Source organism: Mycteria americana, chromosome 7, assembly GCF_035582795.1.
Source record: "Mycteria americana isolate JAX WOST 10 ecotype Jacksonville Zoo and Gardens chromosome 7, USCA_MyAme_1.0, whole genome shotgun sequence".
In the NCBI taxonomy this organism is placed as follows: Eukaryota; Metazoa; Chordata; class Aves; order Ciconiiformes; family Ciconiidae; genus Mycteria; species Mycteria americana.
Window position 1 is genome coordinate 9,877,222 of NC_134371.1, and position 20,279 is coordinate 9,897,500.

At 40.1% G+C, this 20,279-nt stretch overlaps 2 protein-coding genes and 1 long non-coding RNA gene across 9 annotated transcripts in view; 2 read left to right on the forward strand and 1 right to left on the reverse strand.

Moving 5' to 3' along the window:
• Positions 1-7,453, forward strand: part of FXR1 (FMR1 autosomal homolog 1) — a 42,471-nt gene extending 35,018 nt beyond the window's left edge. The window contains exons 13-17 of one of the 2 annotated variants that reach the window (XM_075506947.1): positions 912-1,115; positions 1,826-2,026; positions 2,796-2,876; positions 5,442-5,533; positions 6,437-7,453. In XM_075506947.1, the coding sequence (XP_075363062.1) occupies positions 912-1,115; positions 1,826-2,026; positions 2,796-2,876; positions 5,442-5,533; positions 6,437-6,607 (749 nt within the window). In that variant the 3' untranslated portion in view covers positions 6,608-7,453. The remainder of the gene's footprint in view (positions 1-911; positions 1,116-1,825; positions 2,027-2,795; positions 2,877-5,441; positions 5,534-6,436) is intronic. The other variant, XM_075506948.1, reaches the window with a different exon arrangement.
• Positions 7,454-8,848: 1,395 nt separating this feature from the next.
• Positions 8,849-13,538, reverse strand: DNAJC19 (DnaJ heat shock protein family (Hsp40) member C19). 4 transcript variants are annotated; one of them, XM_075506940.1, is made up of 6 exons: positions 13,372-13,538; positions 12,784-12,830; positions 12,426-12,499; positions 11,986-12,062; positions 10,927-10,997; positions 8,849-9,581 (listed from the first exon to the last, which is right to left on the reverse strand). In XM_075506940.1, the coding sequence occupies exons 2-6, from the start codon at positions 12,824-12,826 to the stop codon at positions 9,511-9,513; spliced, it is 336 nt and encodes a 111-aa protein (XP_075363055.1). In that variant the 5' UTR covers positions 12,827-12,830; positions 13,372-13,538; the 3' UTR covers positions 8,849-9,510. The 4 variants fall into 4 exon arrangements, with proteins under 4 accessions (XP_075363055.1, XP_075363053.1, XP_075363052.1 ...); XM_075506938.1 differs by having other exon boundaries at positions 12,708-12,830; positions 13,372-13,473; XM_075506937.1 differs by having other exon boundaries at positions 12,784-12,835; positions 13,372-13,444.
• A 70-nt stretch (positions 13,539-13,608) lies between these two features.
• Positions 13,609-20,279, forward strand: part of LOC142412176 (uncharacterized) — a 9,505-nt gene continuing 2,834 nt past the window's right edge. The window contains exons 1-5 of one of the 3 annotated variants that reach the window (XR_012776425.1): positions 13,609-13,967; positions 15,730-15,825; positions 16,058-16,218; positions 17,843-17,913; positions 18,481-20,279. The exon at positions 18,481-20,279 is cut by the window's right edge and continues 2,829 nt beyond it. This is a non-coding gene — a long non-coding RNA (uncharacterized LOC142412176). The remainder of the gene's footprint in view (positions 13,968-15,729; positions 15,826-16,057; positions 16,219-17,842; positions 17,914-18,480) is intronic. The other 2 variants (XR_012776426.1, XR_012776424.1) reach the window with 2 other exon arrangements.

Consider the following 20,279-nt stretch of genomic DNA (forward strand, 5'->3'; position numbering starts at 1 on the left):
GTCTGTTGCTGACTGTAGCTTCCAGGATCATGCCATGTTGGTCAGGTTGATTCTGATGATAATGCTAACGTTTGTAACTTCTTTTTTTTACTATTTTCCAATGAATTGTTTGACTAAGCTGTAATGAAAGTTGTTCAGTTTGTTTATATACCCACCGACTTTCATTTGGAAAACTCCTCTCCCCCCTCCCCCCCCAAGGGCAAGAATTGCATGTTGGAACCATATGGGTCTAAATTTCTTTATTCCAGAATGGTTAGTAGGGAGAATTCCTGGATGTTTTACATAAATAGTAGGTGTTGAATTTTTAAGTAGTAAAAGGCTGTGTGGGTTTGGTTAGCTCAGAGATGGTGGGATATTATGGATGCTATTTAATATAAACAGTTAAATTGTTCAAGCAGCATTACAACAGCCAGAAGAGGTTGTTGCTTAGCAACAGCCATCAGCTATAAAGTTGTCCTTGGGAATTTCAGAGAAGTTGCCTAGAAACTGCGCCAAATGCCTGCAGTGTATACACAAAGAGAGGAAATGCTCTTTAATCCTTGATTTATCCGTGTACATAAATTACAGTTTTGGTAATCTTTGAGCCCTTATTTCTGATGTTATTACGAACAAACTTAGGTTGAGAATCTCAGAAACTTAGCTAACTTATGCTCTATCTGTGTTTTATATGTGCATATGTTTTTACATATGAGTATATATATATAATGTAAAATTATATATATATTTATATACTTTTATACATATATATTAATAAATTTAATTTGTATGGTTTTATATATATAAGATATATTAGAACATATATGTATATATAACCAGCCATGCTGGTTGGAAGACTTCTGTGAGAATCTGAAACCAGAATATAATCCTAAATTTCACACTCATTTCCAATTTTCTTTTCCTTCTTATACAAGGTACAAACTCTGAGCTCTCTAATCCCTCTGAAACAGAATCTGAGAGAAAAGATGAACTTAGTGACTGGTCCTTGGCAGGAGAAGATGACAGAGAAAGCAGACATCAACGTGACAATAGACGACGTCCTGGAGGACGAGGGCGTAGTGTATCTGGAGGTCGTGGGCGTGGTGGACCTCGTGGTGGCAAGTCATCCATTAGCTCTGGTACTGTGTTGCAAATGTATTTTGAATTTAGTTTTTGTTCCTGGCAATTTTCAGTATAACCTCTTACTATTTTAAAATATTCCATTTTTACATTTACATCTTAACACATTGGGATTTCAGCAGAGTTGTGTGATAGTTTCTTGTCATATGCTATGTAGTTACATTTTTATTTGTTTATCTTCTGCTGCTGATGATCTCTGTTTCCTTCCTCTACTACACATGCATAATAATGATATTATCAGAGTTTGTAAATCTTTGGTGTGTTACTTATGGCTGCCTTCTGAGTTAAGCTTGTGTTTAGATACAGAATGAGAGAAGAAATCATAGAATGGAAGTTATCTTATGTTTTATCAGAATTTGACTGTGCTACTTCATAACACTTCAATAGTGTCAAAAGTACCGTGCTGCTGTGAAGTGAAAAGTGTATTTTACACATTTAGCGGTTTTGAGTAAAAGTTCTGTAAGTGTCACCTTGGAGATCTTTGTGATGAAATAATGCAAGTGCCTGTTGTGGTGCCTCAGAAAACTTACTGCTGGATTAGAGTCGGAGAGGAACCAGTATGAAATCATAACTACTGTAGTTCTGTATATTATACCCTTTTGTAAGGTTGTTTTATATTTTAAAACTTTCACACACAGATGTAAGTCAGCCTGGAAATTAAATTATATGTAACTACAGTATCTTAGATGGAAATTTTTTGTTTGTTTAGTGCTTAAAGATCCGGACAGCAACCCTTACAGCTTGCTTGATAACACAGAATCAGACCAGACTGTGGATACCGATGCTAGTGAATCTCACCACAGTAGTAACCGTCGTAGGAGGTCACGCCGGCGAAGGACTGATGAAGATGCTGTTCTTATGGATGGAATGACAGAGTCTGATACAGCTTCTGTTAATGAGAATGGTTTAGGTATGTAAACAGTTGGATGATAGTCCCAGAACAAGCTAAGAAAAAAATGTGTTGTCCATGTAAGTGTAGTGAAACACTTGTTCATTTTTGTTAGTGACGAATTGTTGTTCTGTTAAAGGTTGCTGTCTGATTAAAGAAAGACTTCCTCGTGGCTCTGCCATGAAATCTCCTGTTTACTGAGCTCCACTAGTATTTTCATATGCCTCTTTTGTAAAAACTGTCTGCCGAAGACACCAAAGACTAACTTCTTGTTTCCCATTAGTGCTGCTGTTTTCATAGAAACAGTACTGTTGGATCAGCATTCCATTTTCTCCTTAGTAACCTCAGTCTCAGTGTAGGGAAGCTACTTAAGGAGCTGTTAATTTGTCTCTGCCCAGCTTCTGCTTAAGTACTTTTCCCTCAGTAAATTCTCTTGATACTCACTGGGACAAGAATATAATCTGTTGCTTAATAACGTAGGAAAAAAACCTCTTCTTTCATGGGTTATGTGGCTAAAATTTGACATATGGTTGGTTATTTAATAAATGAAATTTGAGGTCATTAAGCATATGCCTAAATGTTTTAATGAGCCAAGAGCAAAAAAGTAAAATCTAGCTTTTGCATTATTGTGTATGCTTTCAGTATAAAATTATGTTTTTCTTTCAGCCTGTCTTATTTAGCCTGTCTCTTTAACAGAAGCAATTTTAAATGCCCCATGTTGAAACTGCTGAAGAACTTACTTACTTATTTTATCATCAGAAATAGTTCATGGTAAACTTTGCAATTGCAGATGATAGTGACAAAAAACCCCAGCGACGCAATCGTAGCCGCAGGCGTCGCTTCAGGGGTCAGGCAGAAGATAGACAGCCAGGTAATTCGAGTGGAGTTGTGGGTAATCTCAGGTTGAAAGCATGAGAGAATGTTGTGTCTGCTGTTTGACATATAGCTGCATAATATAAAAAGGTTACTCAATAACTAATAAGACTACTAGATAAAGATGAAAGACGTTTCTTCTACTAGGAGAACTTAAAAGTTCTTAATCGGTCTAATGAAACTAATTTATAATGTCTAACTTTTTGCTTGGACATATGAGTTATGCTTCTGATCCAGTTCTCATTGAAGCCAATAGCCAAACTGCTGTTGACTTCAGTGGTCCAGGATTGAGACAAACGTGAAGGTTCATGATCTGCACTCACTTGCATCTGTGCACTTGCACTGAATGTGACACAACCTTTTCAGCACTGGCTGAGAAGCCAAGAGTTGGAATGGCCAAGAGTTGGAATGGCAGGATGTGGGTGCCCTGGCAGAGCACTGTGGGGGAACTCACATGGGATCTGCCAGTCCTATGCCTGTATCAAACTGCTGCTGTCAGTCCTCGGCTTTTGTGAATATTCATCTACAAATTGAGGGTGGGAAGGAGGAGGAATTTAAATGAAATTGCATGTTTCCAATTTTTTTGTTGTTGTGGCTTGTTGCATTTCTTTTGTGTGTACTAACACTTGAAATGTTAAAGGTGAACTAGCTAATTTTCAATATAATGCCCTATTTAGAAAATGCTTGTACATACATGGTGTAAAAGTAGGAACAGAAGGTCTTCTAGATTGACAGGTTCAAAATTTCACCCATATTTGTCTTCCTTATATCTGTGGCACTCACACAGCATTTGATTAGGAAGAAAAAAGTTGTTGCATTTCACTAACTAAAACTTGGGGGAAGAAAAAAACGCAAACACCCCACCCCCCTAAAAAAACCCCAAACCCAGAGTAACCCATTACTTCTCAACATTCTAGTTTTGTAACAGTGATACGAGCTTATAAAGGGGTAGAAAAAGTACAAATGGATTGCAGCTTTTACTTCTAAGAAACTAATTTCAGCCAGCAACGTAAAGAGATGTTAGTCATCTCTACAAAAGCTATGGTATTTTTCTTTTAAATCTAAGTATTCTAAGAACAAAACAATTTCCCAAATGAGATTTGTCAGTTTTTTCCTGTTGATGTCTTTGTTCAAGATACCATTTTCAGTTTGCATAATAAATATTTTTAAATACAACAGTAGGAGCATTGGTAGTTAGTTATACTGTCTTTGTGAAAAATGCTGTCATAATTTAATCTCTTCATAAATACTTAGTAAGTGTATAGTGAATGACAGTAAGACAGAAGGAACTCCTACCCCCCCCCCCCCCCCCAAATGCTAACAATGTACTTCAGTCATTTAGTTGTATTATTTGATTTACATTGCTATACGTTTTGGGTTCTTACTACACATATGAATATTAAGAATTGGTGTCTTAACACTGTGTGCATAAGACATTCTTCATCTTTACATTAGAGGCGTTGGGTACAGAACCTCATTTTAAAGAAATAATTCTCCTTGTGCAGAAACTCACTTAGTCTTGACAATTGTGCAAGGACCCCGTTGTAAGAAGTCCAGTTACTGTAACAGAACATTCATGTGCTGTACTTCCTATTCTGATGTAGGTTTCACGCACAGTCATTCCTAAATCCAGAAAAATAGCTCACCTGAATGCATGATATACTAAATATAATTGACTGTACTGTTCAATAGATAATGCTTGCCAATTCTAATGTGCTTTAGCTCATCAAAGACACAAGTGTATATTTAAATTTGTAGTGCTATGTATTCTAAAGATAGAATTGACTCTCAATTGGTGTGGTTACAAGAGGGCGGGATAAGACAAAACCACTACAAGAACATGTGCTGAGGTGGCAAGAAGAAAAGAGGTCAGAAAACCCCTGGCCAGCATCCAGTAAATGTAGCTGTAACAGTGCAAACATGGCTGTCCTGCTTTTGAGTACGGGCTCGCTCATACAGAGCTGCTTCAACTGTCTGTACACACACCACAATTAATCCACCCACCCACAAGCCAGAGTTAACTGTGTGGATTGCATTTTGAATACCAGGAGGAGGGCGAGTTCTCTTGCCAGTTGCTTCACGAAGTAACAAAGATTTGAATGCTGCTTTATCGTAAGTGATACCGTACTCTGAACCTCCCCCAGTTCTTTTTGTATTTTAACTTACCTTCATGTCATTAGTGTGAAATTCTTCACTACTCAAGATAGTAAAACCCCAATGAGAAACACAGTCTGTAGTTTAAAGAGCCTGCAGTCTGATCTCTTCAAACCCAGTACAGAGAGCCCTTATTTTCCAATAAAATTTATAATTGGACCAAAATTACTATTTTATTCATGTTAAGATTCCATCTTCAGATTGTCACGTTACCACTGATTTTAGTGAAAATTGTATTTAACAACAGAAACCAATTGATCCTTGCTATGTAGTTGATACCTGTAAGCGTGAAGGCCTTTTGTGAGATGTCTCCCAGTTATGCTATAACTTGTACAGAAAAGACATATGAAGCTTAATGCTACATTAGAGTCCTGATGTGAGCATCACTGTAATTTTTTTCCTTGAACAGTAACAGTAGCTGATTATATATCACGAGCTGAATCTCAAAGTAGACAGAGAAACCCTCCCAAGGAGACACTAGCCAAAAGCAAGAAAGAAACGGTAAGAAGTTTGGTTTGGTTTTTTTTTTTTTTATGTATGGGGTTCTTTTCTCTTCCCTTGCAGCAAAACAGTAAAGGAATGCTTCATTTAGATCACCCTCATTTGACTACAAATGCATTTCAGTTTAAGAATAAATTATTAAATGCAAAAATGGCCCAGAGTAAACAGAGCTGACATTGACTTGTAGAGTATCATTGCAGACTTTAGTGACCAAGTGTAATGTTCAAATTAAGTCTTTACGCATTTTAAAATCCTACACTTACTAGTGTAGCATTACGTATGTGAAAATTACCCATGGATGAGTCTTGAAAACTAATCCTTAAAACACTTCATAATAGAGGATACTAGGTAGCATGTTTAGTGACTTGTACAATTTTAGAAAGAATGTTACAAAGATTGTAGATTTGAGATCTGTTCTCCTTAAAGGATCAGTGGCATTACATATCATAAAAAATAACATTCAGAACTGACTAAAGGAGAATTCCTTTACTTCTAAAGTAACACTGAAGTTATTGCCACAAGTTATGTCAGAGTTTAGCAAAATAAGATCCATTTCTATACAAGTAACACAATCTAATTTTAGTCTAGACTTTGAAAGGGGTGTAAACCTCAGCTTTTCAGTTAGCTTCATTGGCCTAGAAAAATTGAAATTGTGAAATAAGACATTCTGGGTGTGCTGTCTCAGGTTTACTGTGGCATGATTTCCTCAGAAGTGTCTGATACTTCTGTATCCTATAAAGGACAAGGTAAGCAATAGGATGCTCTAAGCGATAGGATACAGGCACAGACAGACAAGAGGTGTTTCCAATTGCAGAGTTGCTGTGTGAGCCAGAGGGAAACTTACGTTACGCTCTGTGTGTTTTTACGGAGTTTTTAATATTATCCTGACTTTGTTTTTGCAAGGCAAAAGATGCGATTGATGAAAACAGCCCTTCCGAAAAGGCAGTGAATGGTCCTGCTACAACCTCTGGGGATGAGCCTTCTAAACTACAGCACAGTCCTGATGAAAAGAAAGTTACTGTTCAAGAGGATGGAAATAATCAGGAAGAAGCAGTGCTGAATGGTGTTTCATAAACTGAAGTTCCTAGTTTACAGTTCTTTTACATTACATTTAAAATAGTGCTTGTATAAGCTTGCCAAAGATAGGATATGGATCGCCAGTCTTGACACCGCACTTTCAGTTCCTCCATTTTGGAATACAGAAAGGGGAGGGATCCTGAAGAAATCATATGTTAAACATACTTTGACACCTACTGTGTTATAAATATATCATCAGATGTGCCTTGAGATAGTATATGTAACATTTAAATAAACAAAATTGCTGGCTATAGGAAATGTTATTTTGTTTTCAAAATATGGCAAAGATGTGAGGGGGATCCCTAACATAATACTCTTTATGAAAGCATTAGCTGCTTTTGTTACATTTTTAATAATATGCAACCACTTCTTCACCTGAGGAATACTAGAAAGAAATGCAGTCTAAAATATTTTGCACTGAAATGTAATTTCTCCATTAGTTTAGTCTGGAAACTGGTCTGTTTTAATACCTGTTTTTTAAATGCTGTATGTAGAGGAAAAATCTGCAGACCACTGGAATACATTTGTTAAATTCTCATAATCTGCAGGGATACTGGGTGACATTGGCAGTGACTGTTCTACATTGAGGCTTTGTTTGGTTTATTTATTAAACTGTACAGTATTTAAAAATCAAACATAGCTTTAGTTAACACTAAGCTGAATTAGTCATGTCCATTAAGACATAACCTGAACTACTGAAAAGATCAATTTCCAGAAAGTTTATTCTGTATAAACTACATGTTAGTCCTTAGTAGAGTATTTTTATTTTTGTTTTGGTTGTTTGATGTGCAATATGTTTTTTTTGTATGCTGGTAGTAAAAGAAAATAAACTTTGATCTTCCATCTGTTGACTGTTTCTATCAGAAATTTAAATTGCTATTGATTTTAAGGTTTTCAAGCTGTTAACACTAACAACTGAAACTTACTGGCAAGGCAGCTTGAACCTTTAACTCTTACAAAAGAGTTTTCTAACATGCTAATCTTCCATTCTTTAAGGTGATGAAGTAAAGCATCAGTTAACAAGTCTAAAAACAGACTTATCTTGGAGAATCACCTAACCTGACTAACACGTAGAGGAACTACTGCAGATGTAGACTTTGAGAGGGTAGAAGTGTGACACACTAACCCATCTTTTCAGGCACATGAGCAAGAAGAGTAATAAAGCAGAAAACAGGTGTGGAAAAACATCTGGGTAGCAAGGAGATGTTGTAAGAAGTTGGAGCAAACAGCTAGTGCTGAAGTTGTGCTGACTTGAAAGAAAAAAATTCTCTTACCTGATTTCATCAGAAGTGAGTAAGGACAAAAACAAGTATTCTGAACCACCTGTGACTCCGGCAGCTGCACCTGACACAACTAAAGCAGAGTTGTACCAACTAGGTTTGGGTATGTATTTCATTTAAGGTGATGTGCAGTTTTTAATGACTTAAGCGTTGACACTCATTGATGGTGTTCCCTCCTGGAGAACAAACAGTTAAATTGTGACTGAAGTGTGCACAAGCATTTCAACTGATAAGGCAGCCACAAGAGTGGAGAAAACTTAACCAGGGAAGGGGAAAAAAAAAAGCACCATAAAAAGTCAGTATTGTTTGGCAGAGAAAAAACTTAAGTACAATAACATTCTGCATATGGCACTGCTGCATGGCAGTGTTCCAGCTGTTTTTTTCACCCTGCTTTAAAATCTGTAGTAAAGCAAAGTTCTCTCTCTGTCCAGGTTCTAAATGTTTTCTACTCCATAGTCCTGTTACTGATCTGTTCCTCTCTTCTGAAGCCATGGAACCCTGTTGTTCTGATTATACTTACTAAATAAGTGGCCTATAACTAGTCTACAGAAATGCAGCTACATAGTGGCACATGTTCACACAGAGGATGGCAGACAACTTACACTACTCTGAAGTGGAGGCTTCTGGGAAAAGTTCTGGGAAAATGAAAGCTCCACTACCCCTTGTATTTATTAACAGATGAATGTTAACTACTACATGTGCTGTACAGCAGTTTTACTATAGTTGCAGAAAGACTGGCAAGATTCTTGGAGTATAACACAACTCTGGCCCCAATTCAGGTCCTTACAAAAACAGGTGCTGGGGGATGTTAGGCTTCCTGCAGCAGGATAAATCCATCTCAGGTGTCTTCAATGGCTTATGTAAAGAGTTCCTGTTTCCTAACTGCTATTAATGCAAACCTTATTAGGGGAAGTCTAACTTTGTAGTGTAAGATAATGTATAAAACTACAGTACTATGTATTACAGATCTCAAATTTATTAAATGCTGCAAGATCCATTAAAAATGAAAGTTACTAAAAAATCTGGGACATTCCAGACCCATCAGTAACACTTAAGAAGCTCAACCAACCTTGTTTTTCACAAGGCAAAGACAAGCGAGCACATTGTTTCCTATACTTTATTTCTTCAGTCAGAGACAACCACACATCTGTCCCAAGTCTTCCCATCAAATAAATCCTCTTTATTTTTTCCACCCCCTCCCCAAACTGATTCATCATGCTAACTTTGGCATGTGAAAGAACAGCAGCATGAAATTTAAACAGAGCTAGTTTAACAAAAATTAGGTAACAGCATGTAAATCTACCTGTATCTGGTAACGTGCATTGGCCAAGCCAAGTTATTACTCTTCTACACTGAAAAGATTTCTGAGTGCCAGATTCTGCTGCTTAATAAAGAACAGCTGTGGGGGGAAAAAAAAAAACAACAAACAACTTTAAGCCTCACTTCCCTCACATGTTTCCCCAAAAAGTCACTAAGAAGTGAGCAGGGAGGGAAGGACCCCCTGGATTCTTATTTCCAGCTTCATTTATATTGAGTCAAAGACTGACATTAGAACACTTCTTAAGCCATTTATCAAAAATAATCATTTGCACAGACAAACCCTCTGATCTTCTCTCTCATTCATTTTTTAGCTTGGTCTTCCAGCAAATCTTTAGCTTCATTGATTTTGGCTGCTACATAGGGAGAGCCACCTAGAAGAAAGATAACATGTCACATCAGGTGAAAAAAATACTTTCTTTCTGTGGTGTTAATAATGCCACAGTACACGGGGAAAAAAGTAAGAGGATGGTCTGAAAGTTACTCAAGTTAAAGAACAAACTGCTTTATGACTGAAGCCGTGTAAGTTTACACATACAGTTGCTGCAGCAGCTAAATGTGCAGACAGCTCATTCCTGTTAGGTTGCTTTTAGTTTACTGGAGGGGGGTTTCTCCAGTTTTCTCAGTCGTAAGTGAACTGGTCACTAATGACTTAGCATAAAGTTTGTTGCAAATATAGAAGCGTTAAACTAACCAGTCTGCAGACAAACCTCTTCCCCCTACTTCAAGGCCAGCACATGAACTGCTGCTGTACCAATGGACTAGTTCAGTTTTTAAACATGACATACAAATGACTTAGGAAGATACTGAAACAGAATCCACAATGCAAATGCACTGAAATTGTAACTGCTCACGAGGTGCAGAGATCTGTAGCATGCATACCGTTTACTAGGACTAGAATTACGCTATTTACCTGAAGCTTAATTTAACTACTTAGGTTATGTAAAACACGTGATATGCTCCTAGCCGTCTTTTAGCTTCTGCATATATTCAATAAAGTTAATTTTGAAGTTAACTTCCACTAGATATTATCTATGAAAGGCGTATCTCAAGGATTCTTTTGGATTTTGGTGCATAAAAAAAGTAAAGTAATTAAGTTCAACAGTCACTTTAAAAGAAGCCATTTTACCTTTTAAGTGAGGATTAAAAAGTTAAATGCCAAGCACTAACACGTGATTCTGGCTCACTGAAGTAAACGCTATTTTGAACCGGTATAGAGATGCCTCGAGTTACTAACTTTAAGCATAACTGCATTCTGAGCCTTCAGAGTACCACAAACAGAAATGCTTCATACTTTAGTGTCTTCAGCAGACACAGAAGGCTCAATACCTGCCATTTACGGTGAATTCCCAGTGCCCTCAAATGAGCTCAAACTCACATGGTACATAAAGCGCACAAATATACTCTGGTCTTTCATCTAAAATTAAGGTGATTTTAAGTCTCATTTTAACAATCATATTTTAATCTGATATGCACAGAAGATAGAGTGAGTAACAAGCTGACCTGCTGAATCTGTCTGCTTGCTTTAGAGCATTCAAACACAACAATATGCTCCAAAACCATAAGGATTAAGGTACCCTAAAATTTGCTTTCACTCAGTTTTCTGGGTTTTTTTCACTAGCTGAGGTAGTCATATGTCAGTCACTTCTCCCCTACACAGTTCTATTAATCTGTGTTAAAAATATGAATTAATTAATCAATGTGACTTAATTTACTTACCTTTATCTGGATGATTCAGCAGCATGATCCGTCTATGGGCTTCTCGAATTTTACTTCTGTTGGCTGTAGGGCTTTAAAAGAGAGAGAAAAACTGACTTAAGGGAACCTCATAAAATCCCCCAGATCTTTAAAAGATCTTGTTTTAAACGAAGCAAGCACTCTGTCTTATCCATAAACTCATTGGCTTACATGTATGTTTTTCCTTTCCTATTATTGATGTTTAGCATCTAAGTCCTGGAGAAGGTTTCTAAGGTTTTTCCAAAATACTGTATGCTGAAGAAGACAAGCTATAGCAGTCTAATATGATGGGGGACGTTCACACAGTTGCAAACAAACAGAACTATGTTGTAACATTTTTACTGGGACAACTTCCTAAAGGCTGGAGGAAAAAAAAATAAAAGAAAATTTGCTCTTGATTTATTTAAAAAAAGAAACAACCAAAAAACAACAAACTGTTTGTATACAAACTTCACAGTTGGAAGTTGCCTTCAAACATAAATGGTTCCTATTCTGTATCTTACTAGATAAATTTGTGTATTTGGTCTTAAGTTTCTCTAAGTTTTGGCAGGGAGAGTTACCATGGTTATATCTAAGATATTCTAGAAGCAATGAATTTACTCCCCATGCAAGAATTGGAATTGCCACACCTTTACACTGCGCCTATCTGGAATTCACCAGCAGTGACAGGAACCACAAGCAAACCACACAACTATGTTTCCCCATACCGAGTAAACCCCAAGGCTTCTTGAAAATGGTGTATTTACCTGGACCTGTACGTGGCTTTTGAGTGTGCTAGGGACTTGCAGATGTATGGAAGTCCAGCTAGAGCTAGCTTTAAGCAAGCTAATCCCAAATAAGTACAGAAAAGAATCCCAAATAAATACAGAAAATCCTGAAAGGGCTCTTCGTATTGCCTGCCTGGGCAGTGCCGTTCTCAGGGGAAGCTGGGCATAGGACAGTCTTAAGCATTGACAATTACGTCCTTTTCAAACCAGGCCAGCAACGAGGTAACACCGTAGCCTCCTTTTTACCTTTCATTTCTAATTAACTTCCTTTTACCTCACTCCTAGTATTAAAGCTGCTTCTCGTTTAGTCATTTTGGGTTCAAATCCACCTCTGTAATAACCACTGAAGGCCTGAAAGAGAAGATGTGTTAGTTTAAAAAACACTTATTTTTAAGTTTATCAGTTAAAACAGCTCGCTATTGCTTTAGTAGCTGCTGAGCTTTTAGTCTGTACAAATGCTGCGAAGCTTCTTTTGCACTTGTAATAAGAAATTCAGTTGAAGAGTAGTATCATTATTTAAATAAGTCCTGAAACTTGCCAAAACAAGTTCTGTTAGTCAACCACCACCAGAATCGCTGAGATTGTTATTACTGACAAAATTACGTTTCATATTAGAAGAAAATACAGCAATGCTGTACAGAGACAATAGTCTGTAGTTATTTCACCAAGTAAACTTTCAAATAAAGAGATGCTACTGATAAAACAAAAACTTACAGGTTTTGGTAGATTCTGAAGTGCTTGTTTTACTTGTGGCTCCATTTGCTTCATAGCCTTTAGTGCATAGCGACCTTAAAGAAACCAGTGTTGAACAGGGCTTAGTATAAAGTTTCATAAAGACTTACCAATTCAGTGCAACTAGTAACTCGTGGATTAGAAAGTGGAATAAACTTTTTGGGGACACAAAAATGTAAGAACTTCGATCTTTTGTTTAATTACAGCTATGTTTCTCAATACAGGCTCTCCCAAAAGAGTGTCCTGTATCAGCTATTAAACTACCTTCAAATTCAGCAGTACTGAAGCAGGCAATGACAAGTACCACTGGGTCTTCAGTGTCCTCCCATCATCTACGAACCTGCAAATCCTGCTGCCGCTATGGTCAGGCCAACCGCCACCATGGTACTGGCCTACACAGGGAAGACATAAAGCGCTCGTTTACCAAAGGCGAAGAAAAAAGGCCCGCCGGCAATCCCTACAGCGGGGCGGACCAGCACACACGCGGGGAACAACGCGGCTGGGGAAAAGCGGTCACAGCGCCCTTTACTTCGGCTGCGCTGCCCCGAGGGACCGCAGGGGCACCGGGAAAGCAGCGCAGCGGCTGCGGGCAGCGAGGCCGGGGCGCCCCGGAGAGGCGGGAACCCCCCAGCCGCGGGGGACGAGGGGAACCCAGCCCGGCAGCACCGTCCCGCTCGGCGGCCCCGCTTTAACCCCGCAGGCACCGGCGCCGAGGCAGGAGCCGACGGCCGCGCCGCGGCCTGTGCGGGGCAGCGCCCTCCCCGCGCGGCCCAGGGCGCCGGGCCCCTCGGCACCACGGCCGGGCCGGGCCAAGGACGAGCCGAGCTCCTCGGCCCGCGGAAGGGCTCGGGAGCTGCCGGCCCAGACAGAAGCGTCCCGCGGCCCCGCCAGCGAGACCCGCCGGGCCCGGGCCCCCGACCGCACTCACCATGGCCGCCCGCCCCGCCCCGCCCCGGCCCCGCGCACTGGCGACCGCCGGGCCGAGCTCGCGGAGGGCCCCCGCTCGCCGTACGGCACCCGGACCGGCCGCAAAGCCGCCACCGGCTGTCGTAAAGCGGCGCGGGGCGGGGAGGGAGCTGAGGACACCGCGTCGGGGCAGGCGGGCGGGGCGGCAGGGGATGGGGACGGGGGCAGGGCCCGGCGGGGGGGAGGGGACAGGGACAGGGACGAGGGCAGGGCCTGGCGGGCAGAGCCGGCTGGGCTGGCCGGGGGTGCTGCCCGCGGTGGGAGGGGGCGCGGCGGGACGGCGGGAGCAGCTCGAGGGCGCAGGCCGGGAGTGGAGCGGGGGCAGCCGGCAGGGACCTTTCCCTGAGGAAAATGTCAGCACCTGGGCCCGGGGGAGGGCTGGAGAGCTGCGGGCCCGTGCAGAGCCCGGCGGCCTGCCGGCGGGGCGCGGCCCGGCACGGAGGAGGTGGCCGCGGTGGGTGTCTGCCAGAGACGAGCTCTGGGAGAGGGCTGCCCTTGGCCGCAGACCGCAATTGCTGCAAGAGGAACAGAGCACAGTGTTACGGCGTTGCGAAAATGGTAGTACAGATCTTATTCTTGATGTAAATGAGCGAATTCGGTCCAGATCTAGAGCCTCCTCGCACACCAGATTGTTTTTTTAGAAAAAGCAGTTTTTCTTCCATCCCATTTTTCTTGTCTGTTATTCTAGTAATTCGCCCCCCACCATCCCGTGTTCTGGGGGCTGTGCTCCTGCCGCCTCCCTTCTCTTCCTGATGCATTACCTAGTAATGCAGTCCCGAAGGCCGAGGGAGCCTTCCCTGCCGTGCTGTCAGCACAGGGGACTGACCCCGGGGCTCCGGGGGTGTCATGTCAGGCACCGGTTCCAGATGGACAAGCTCAGTTATTTGCTTGCTGAAGATTACTACAAAATGAGGCAGAATTACAGGCCTGGCACTTGTATTTGAATATTATTAATAACATAGTGTCATCTGTTAATAATACAGTGTCATATGCAGCACAACAGTCGAGCGTCCATCTGTCTGTCTGTAGTTCTAGTCTGAAGTCACAGTTTTGGAAACGGAGTAACATTGCAGCAAGACCATGCCGGCCTTTAGCCCTAAGGTACCACTTCAAATGGGTCACAGCTCAAAGCTCTGAGTGCTACCATCTGATTGATATTTAGTCTGCAGGAGTGAAAAGCTTTAGTGTCATCCTCTGTGCTTGTTGAACGTGTCAGCGTCCTCACGGGCTCCTGGAGGACCTAGTGATCAAAGGCAGCTAGCTTTTCGTTGCTTAAGGCCTCGGACTCACAAGCCTTCACGTAAGCAGTTTAGTATGAGAGCTGATCATTGGCTAAGCAGCTTGTAATTTTGCTGGCTCTTGCAGTGGAAGATAGAATTTTTCTTTTCTGCTGTATAGTTTCTGTGAGTACTGTGTTCACTTTGAATATGTCATAATTTCAGTTTGAGCTTGAATTGTTTTTTTCCCCAAAATTTCAAGTGCCTGATTTCATGTCTTCTGAGATAATGTTTGGAAGTAGTCTCCTGTCTCTTTCCTTCCCTGTCATCCAAATAACACCACAAGAAAATAACTTGCTTTTTAAAGAGGCTAGAAGAAAGGTTTTGGTTAAGGCACTTGTACTGTTGTACAAATGTTTCATGAGATAGAGATAAAAGGAAACTTTTATATTTGATAAAGGAATGAAATAATGCATTGCAGAGCACAAGGCCCCTGACAGCCCATAAGACCTTTTCAAGTATGGAAAGGGGAGCTAGCAAGTGGAAAACAACAAGATGTTTGTTTTATGGGGGAACAAAAAAAGTCTGTAGAGGTGTATGGGTCTGGTAGCTAACTAGAGTTTCTTCATAGGTAGAAGAGGATTTGGGTTTAGGATGGTTTCTTCTTTGTCCCTTTTCTTTCAAAAAAGGGGGGTAGAGCAGTGCAAGCTAATGACTTCGCTGGGGCATGACTAATGTTTTAATTTTTCATATCATCTAAACCAATAAAGTAAGAGACAGGGACTCCTTCCCTGTAATTAATTACATGAGGTTTGATTCTTCCATCTTGACAGAGCCTTTTGCTAGATCCAGATCTTAGTGGCTTTCAGGAGAAAACTATCCTGAAAGGGAGTTTTATTTTATTTCTTTCCTCATTTTCCCCAGTCCCTCTTTAGAAGGACTGGTAGCTCTAGTTGCAAAGGGGACTTTACAGATTTATGCTTAGTGGTTCTTTCTATGATGAAATTTCTCAGAGAAAAAGGACAGACATTATGAAAAGTGCAAACTTCCACATGGGTTGGGAACGGGTTAATAATTGGTACCTAATCCTTCTCCTGTGACAGCCCTTTAAAGAAAAGCCAGAAAGGGAGATCGTGGGAAGCCTCTGCTTGCTTAAGAGAGAGATTTCATCTTTATTGAGGAGAAAGGAAACTTTGTAAGTGGGAAGGCCTGGCAAGAGCTGAGATGGGATTTGCATTATTGGTACATGTTTGATACCAGCAATTGGACATGACTGTTGTCTGAGCCTAGCGGTGGAATAATTCATTTTTTTATTATTAGATGAAATAATTTATAATACCACATTTGAAGATGAAATGTCAAAATTAATTTTAAATATGCTGTATCTATTTTTACTCCATGACACAATCCAAACTTCGTTTCTTCCCACAGTTTCTTGTGCTTCCGTATCAGAACTAAAGGAGAACTAGACGTGTCCCAGCTTGGACATCACTGTGGGCACGTTATGTTGGATGAAGAAAACAAAGCCTGAGTTACAAAATGCCATGCTTGCTAAGGAAGAGGATATTTTGGAGACTTCTAACATGTTTTGAGTATGGTCTTTTTTCAGGGTGTCTTTAAGTGCCATGTGTTTCTAGGAGGTGTTATGATACATGAAATATTCTTCTACTTCCTGCTAGCTGAAGGGAGAAACAGTTGCTTTCCCTTCCTTAGCACCGCCCATCTCTAGAGTACTTTGGCATGGGTGATGGGTGTCAGCTATTCTATCTCTTTACTCACCACGGTACCTAAATGCTGCCACTAAGCTTTCCAAATCTGTATCAGAATTAAACTAAGTTTTCTGTGCATAAATTTGCAAATAGCTGCTCTAATCTTGTCTAAATCTATTGCCTTCTCCTCCTCTGCTGCTCAGGAAACCTGTATGCAGTGCAGAAAGGGACTGGGTGTTTAAAAACTATGTTTAAGTTCACGTCAATTCAAATTTCAACACGCAAAGTCAGTAAACACTTATATATCTGAGTAGCTTTAATAACAAGTGCTTGAAGGATCAGAGCTGTGATATATTATTTCTGACACCATAAGGTTTATGAATTATTACCTATATATAGGTTGTGTTCTCCAGAAAGTAATTATCTAGATGTCCCTCTTGGAAAATGGTGGTTTAAGTCTTGCTAAATGCTGAAAGTTGATTTTCTTCAGGTTCTGTACATAAATCTTAATCTTGTGCTTGTTACGCAACAGTAGCTTCATGGTTTTTAAGCCTTAGTCCTTCAAGTTACTACAGCTAGAGCTTTATGGCCACGTTGGTGGCCATATAGACAGAGGGGCACGATGCTGCAATAATAGTTATTACTGTTGATTTATAGGAAGCAGGAATCAGGCATCATGAGGAATATCAAAATCAAACAAAAACAGAACATGCAGAAAACCTCGTGGAACTGGAATTATTTCTTTTTCCCTACAAATAAAGTTGGAAGTGACTCCTTTTGCCATCAGAGATTCCATTTATTTATAAATCAAAGTTCTGTTCTATTTGCCTGATTAGTTCATTTTATAGCACCTTATTCCTCTGGATCTTCTATCAGTCAGCCTTGTGGTGGTATATGGAAGGTCATTCACAGGGGAAAATTAATAAGCTCTAATGGGCCTAAATGAAATAGATGTGCTACAGAATGGCTTCTGCAGAATGCCTGTTTGAAATCAGGAGAAAGGCAAAATTATTGAGTGTTTAAGAAATATACTCTCAGTTGGAGTATAAAACCTTTTGCCTGCTGTGTTTCTAAACTGCTCCCTTTCTATTTTCTGGAGAAACCCTGAAGTTTTTGTAGTTTATTCTGTGAAGAGTTTTATCCTACTGCTATCTTCAGGTTTTCCACTCTGGGATTAAAATACCTCATGATAGAAGATTATTTTTCTTTTGGAAGCTTTATCTTACTGAACTATCCAAAGCAGCTGATATGTAGTACATAAGTAAACTTTTCCATTAAAGCAGACCACTTCAGCAGAAATCTGGCAGTACTTTCTCTTAACTGTATCTTCCACAAACTGGACAGAAGGTGAAATAGATAGTTGTGCTTTCAGAAGGTTTGTGATGTACCTGTTAAATGCCTATATAAGGCTGTTAAACATTTGTTTAAGTGAAAACACTACCCTCTAAATACATAGTGGACAAGAAATAATTTGTGCATAACCCTTTTTACTGTTCTGTTTTGATAGGATTATTTAATAAAAGTGCTGCTGAGAGACTGGCGTATGTGGAACAGAGGATATGATGTGTCTGCAATGTTGTAAGTTTTTTGGTTGTGAGGTTTTTTTTTTCTTTTTTCTTGAAACACGCAAGTTTATCTGGATTTCACTTAGGAAGAAACCTACTCCCTGATGGACTGCTAGCCAGTGAAGGGTACTGCACAAAGCACATCCTGCTCTCCCTGCTTCAGTAGTGACATTCTGCTAGCGAGTGGGAAGGGAGCAGGATGAGATCAGCACATCAACTTTTTTTTTTTTTCTGGGAGAAGCTGGAAGGGTAGTCTAGGTCTTCTGCAACACCTCATTTGGGAAGGAGGAGATGGGATTAGGGAGACCTCTGAATCTCTCCTTATAGTAGGCATGGTGGGGAGGTGGGACCTTACCAGACCATTCTTTGCAAGGAGAATCAAGTATTGTAAGACAACCCAGTGGTAAGTGTGGTCACCAACGGCAGGAGAATTAGTACAAAATCGGCAAACTTGCTCTGCTGGTCTCTCACATCTTTGGCAAACGTACTATTTCTCAGGGTATTGACATTGGGACAGTTATCTTCTGTTCTTTTATTTAGGAGTGTTTCTAATTTGTATAAATCCTTGACTATTTACCAGGTGTGCAGCTTGTGTCACGGTCACCTGTGTTCCAGATGAAAGCTCTAGCCACTGGCTTGTGGGAGAGATGGAGACTTGTTTCTTGGTTCCAGTAAATATTTCTGAAGCCTCATTTGAAATATCAGAGAATGCATTTCCTTCATCACTGACTAATTTCATGAGCCTCACTCTGGGGCATCTCACTGTGTTCTTTGCACAGACTGATTCATCTCTGTCATACGTAAAACAGGATCTGATTTGTCCCTCCATGATGGAAAAGGTATGATTGTGTAGCACAGCATAATGTAATACCTCATGACAGAATATATAGTGCAAGTTTTGGGTGGGCTTTTTTTTTTTTCCCCCTTCTTTGAATTTGTGCTTAAGATACTGCTGCTGGGGACAGTTAAAGTTAAGAAATAGGTATACATTTTGGTCTTGAACTTAAAGGAGGTAAGGAAATCCCTATCCTTTTGAGAAGAGAGCTTCTCAGCTTTATTGCTGACAAAGTTTTGGCTCAAGTATCCCTTTTTTTATATAACTTCATTGTCCCCAAGAAATTGGGCCCAGTGAGGAGCATGCAAGAGCCTACATTACCTGGTATTAATAGGAGGTCTGTCAAATGACTATGACACTGAAATTGTGTGTAACAAGTGGTCTGGGAAACTGCAGATTCACATTGGAATGACACTTGCTGGTTAGCAGCACTACTCTGACATGTAAAACCCCTCTAGTTTCAGTGTCTTTTACCAGTGACCTGTTTGTGAAATAAGAAAGTCACTAAATCTTTTGGGGTGTATCTAGGCTTGCCTTCTAATGCTACCTGAAATGTTCCCTCGGGTCCTGACCGTGACATCCTTTCAGGGAATCCCACAGTTTCCATGTGAGGCAGGTACATGCATTTTAAGTGGAGGCACACACCAATGCCTAGAGAGCATTTGCAGCTGCAGTAGGCACAACTAACCTTTGTCCACACTTTTGCACTTCTAAACCAGTATTTGCTTCCTTCACGTTATAAAAAGCAAAACCATTGAAATGCCTAGGTGTGATATTAGCATAGGTTATAGGAATATTATAGAGTGAGTTTGCAAGTTCCGGTTTTCCTTCTCTTTAGGAAAATGGGGTGAAGGAAGAGGGTATGGATAACATTGACGTTAATGCACTTCCAACAGTTAGGGGCCTCTAATTTTCCAAATCTGTCCATTCTTTACACAGCTTTTGTTTTGTACGCAACTCTTATTTTGATTTGCTGTTAATGTATCTTTCTTTGATATTAAATACAAATTGTGAAATGTACAGAATGTGCACTGGTGTTGCCTTCACAGAAAAAAAACCAAAAAAACTTCTGCGACTTGCTCATTTGAATTTACAGAACAATTTGATGGATTTTCCTGTTAATTATGCAATTCATCTGCTAGGAGATGTGTTCTTGTTCAGTCTGTGTTGTTAAATTCATGCAACCCGTGCCTTAAATCTCTGTATGTGCCAACATACCTGTATAGAAAGTGCATTGAAAAGTGTGAACAAGCTAAACAGGTTGTGAATTGAATTTACAGTGTCACTTGCTTTAAGTCTAAGATTGAATATAATGCTGATTTTTCTGTCAGTACTCATTCTGCTTCTTAATGCAGAGATTTTTTTCATTGTATATATGAATTGCATATTTATAGTAAATTTACTTTCATATGCACAAATCCCTTCCATTATACATAACCATAGAAAAAAGTAGTCTGAGATTCCTCTGCATGAAAATCAGTCTGGGTAATGTGCGTGCTTCCAGTACTACGTGTAATGCTTTGGAATACCACGCCAACACTTCT

Coding starts and splice junctions, on each gene's coding strand:
- DNAJC19 (XM_075506937.1), bottom strand. Junction 12,500..12,783: donor AGCGGCAGCAGGATTTGCAG/GTTCGTAGATGA, acceptor GGTTTCTTTAAG/GTCGCTATGCACTAAAGGCT. Junction 10,998..11,985: donor GCTTTAATACTAGGAGTGAG/GTAAAAGGAAGT, acceptor TCTCTTTTAAAG/CCCTACAGCCAACAGAAGTA.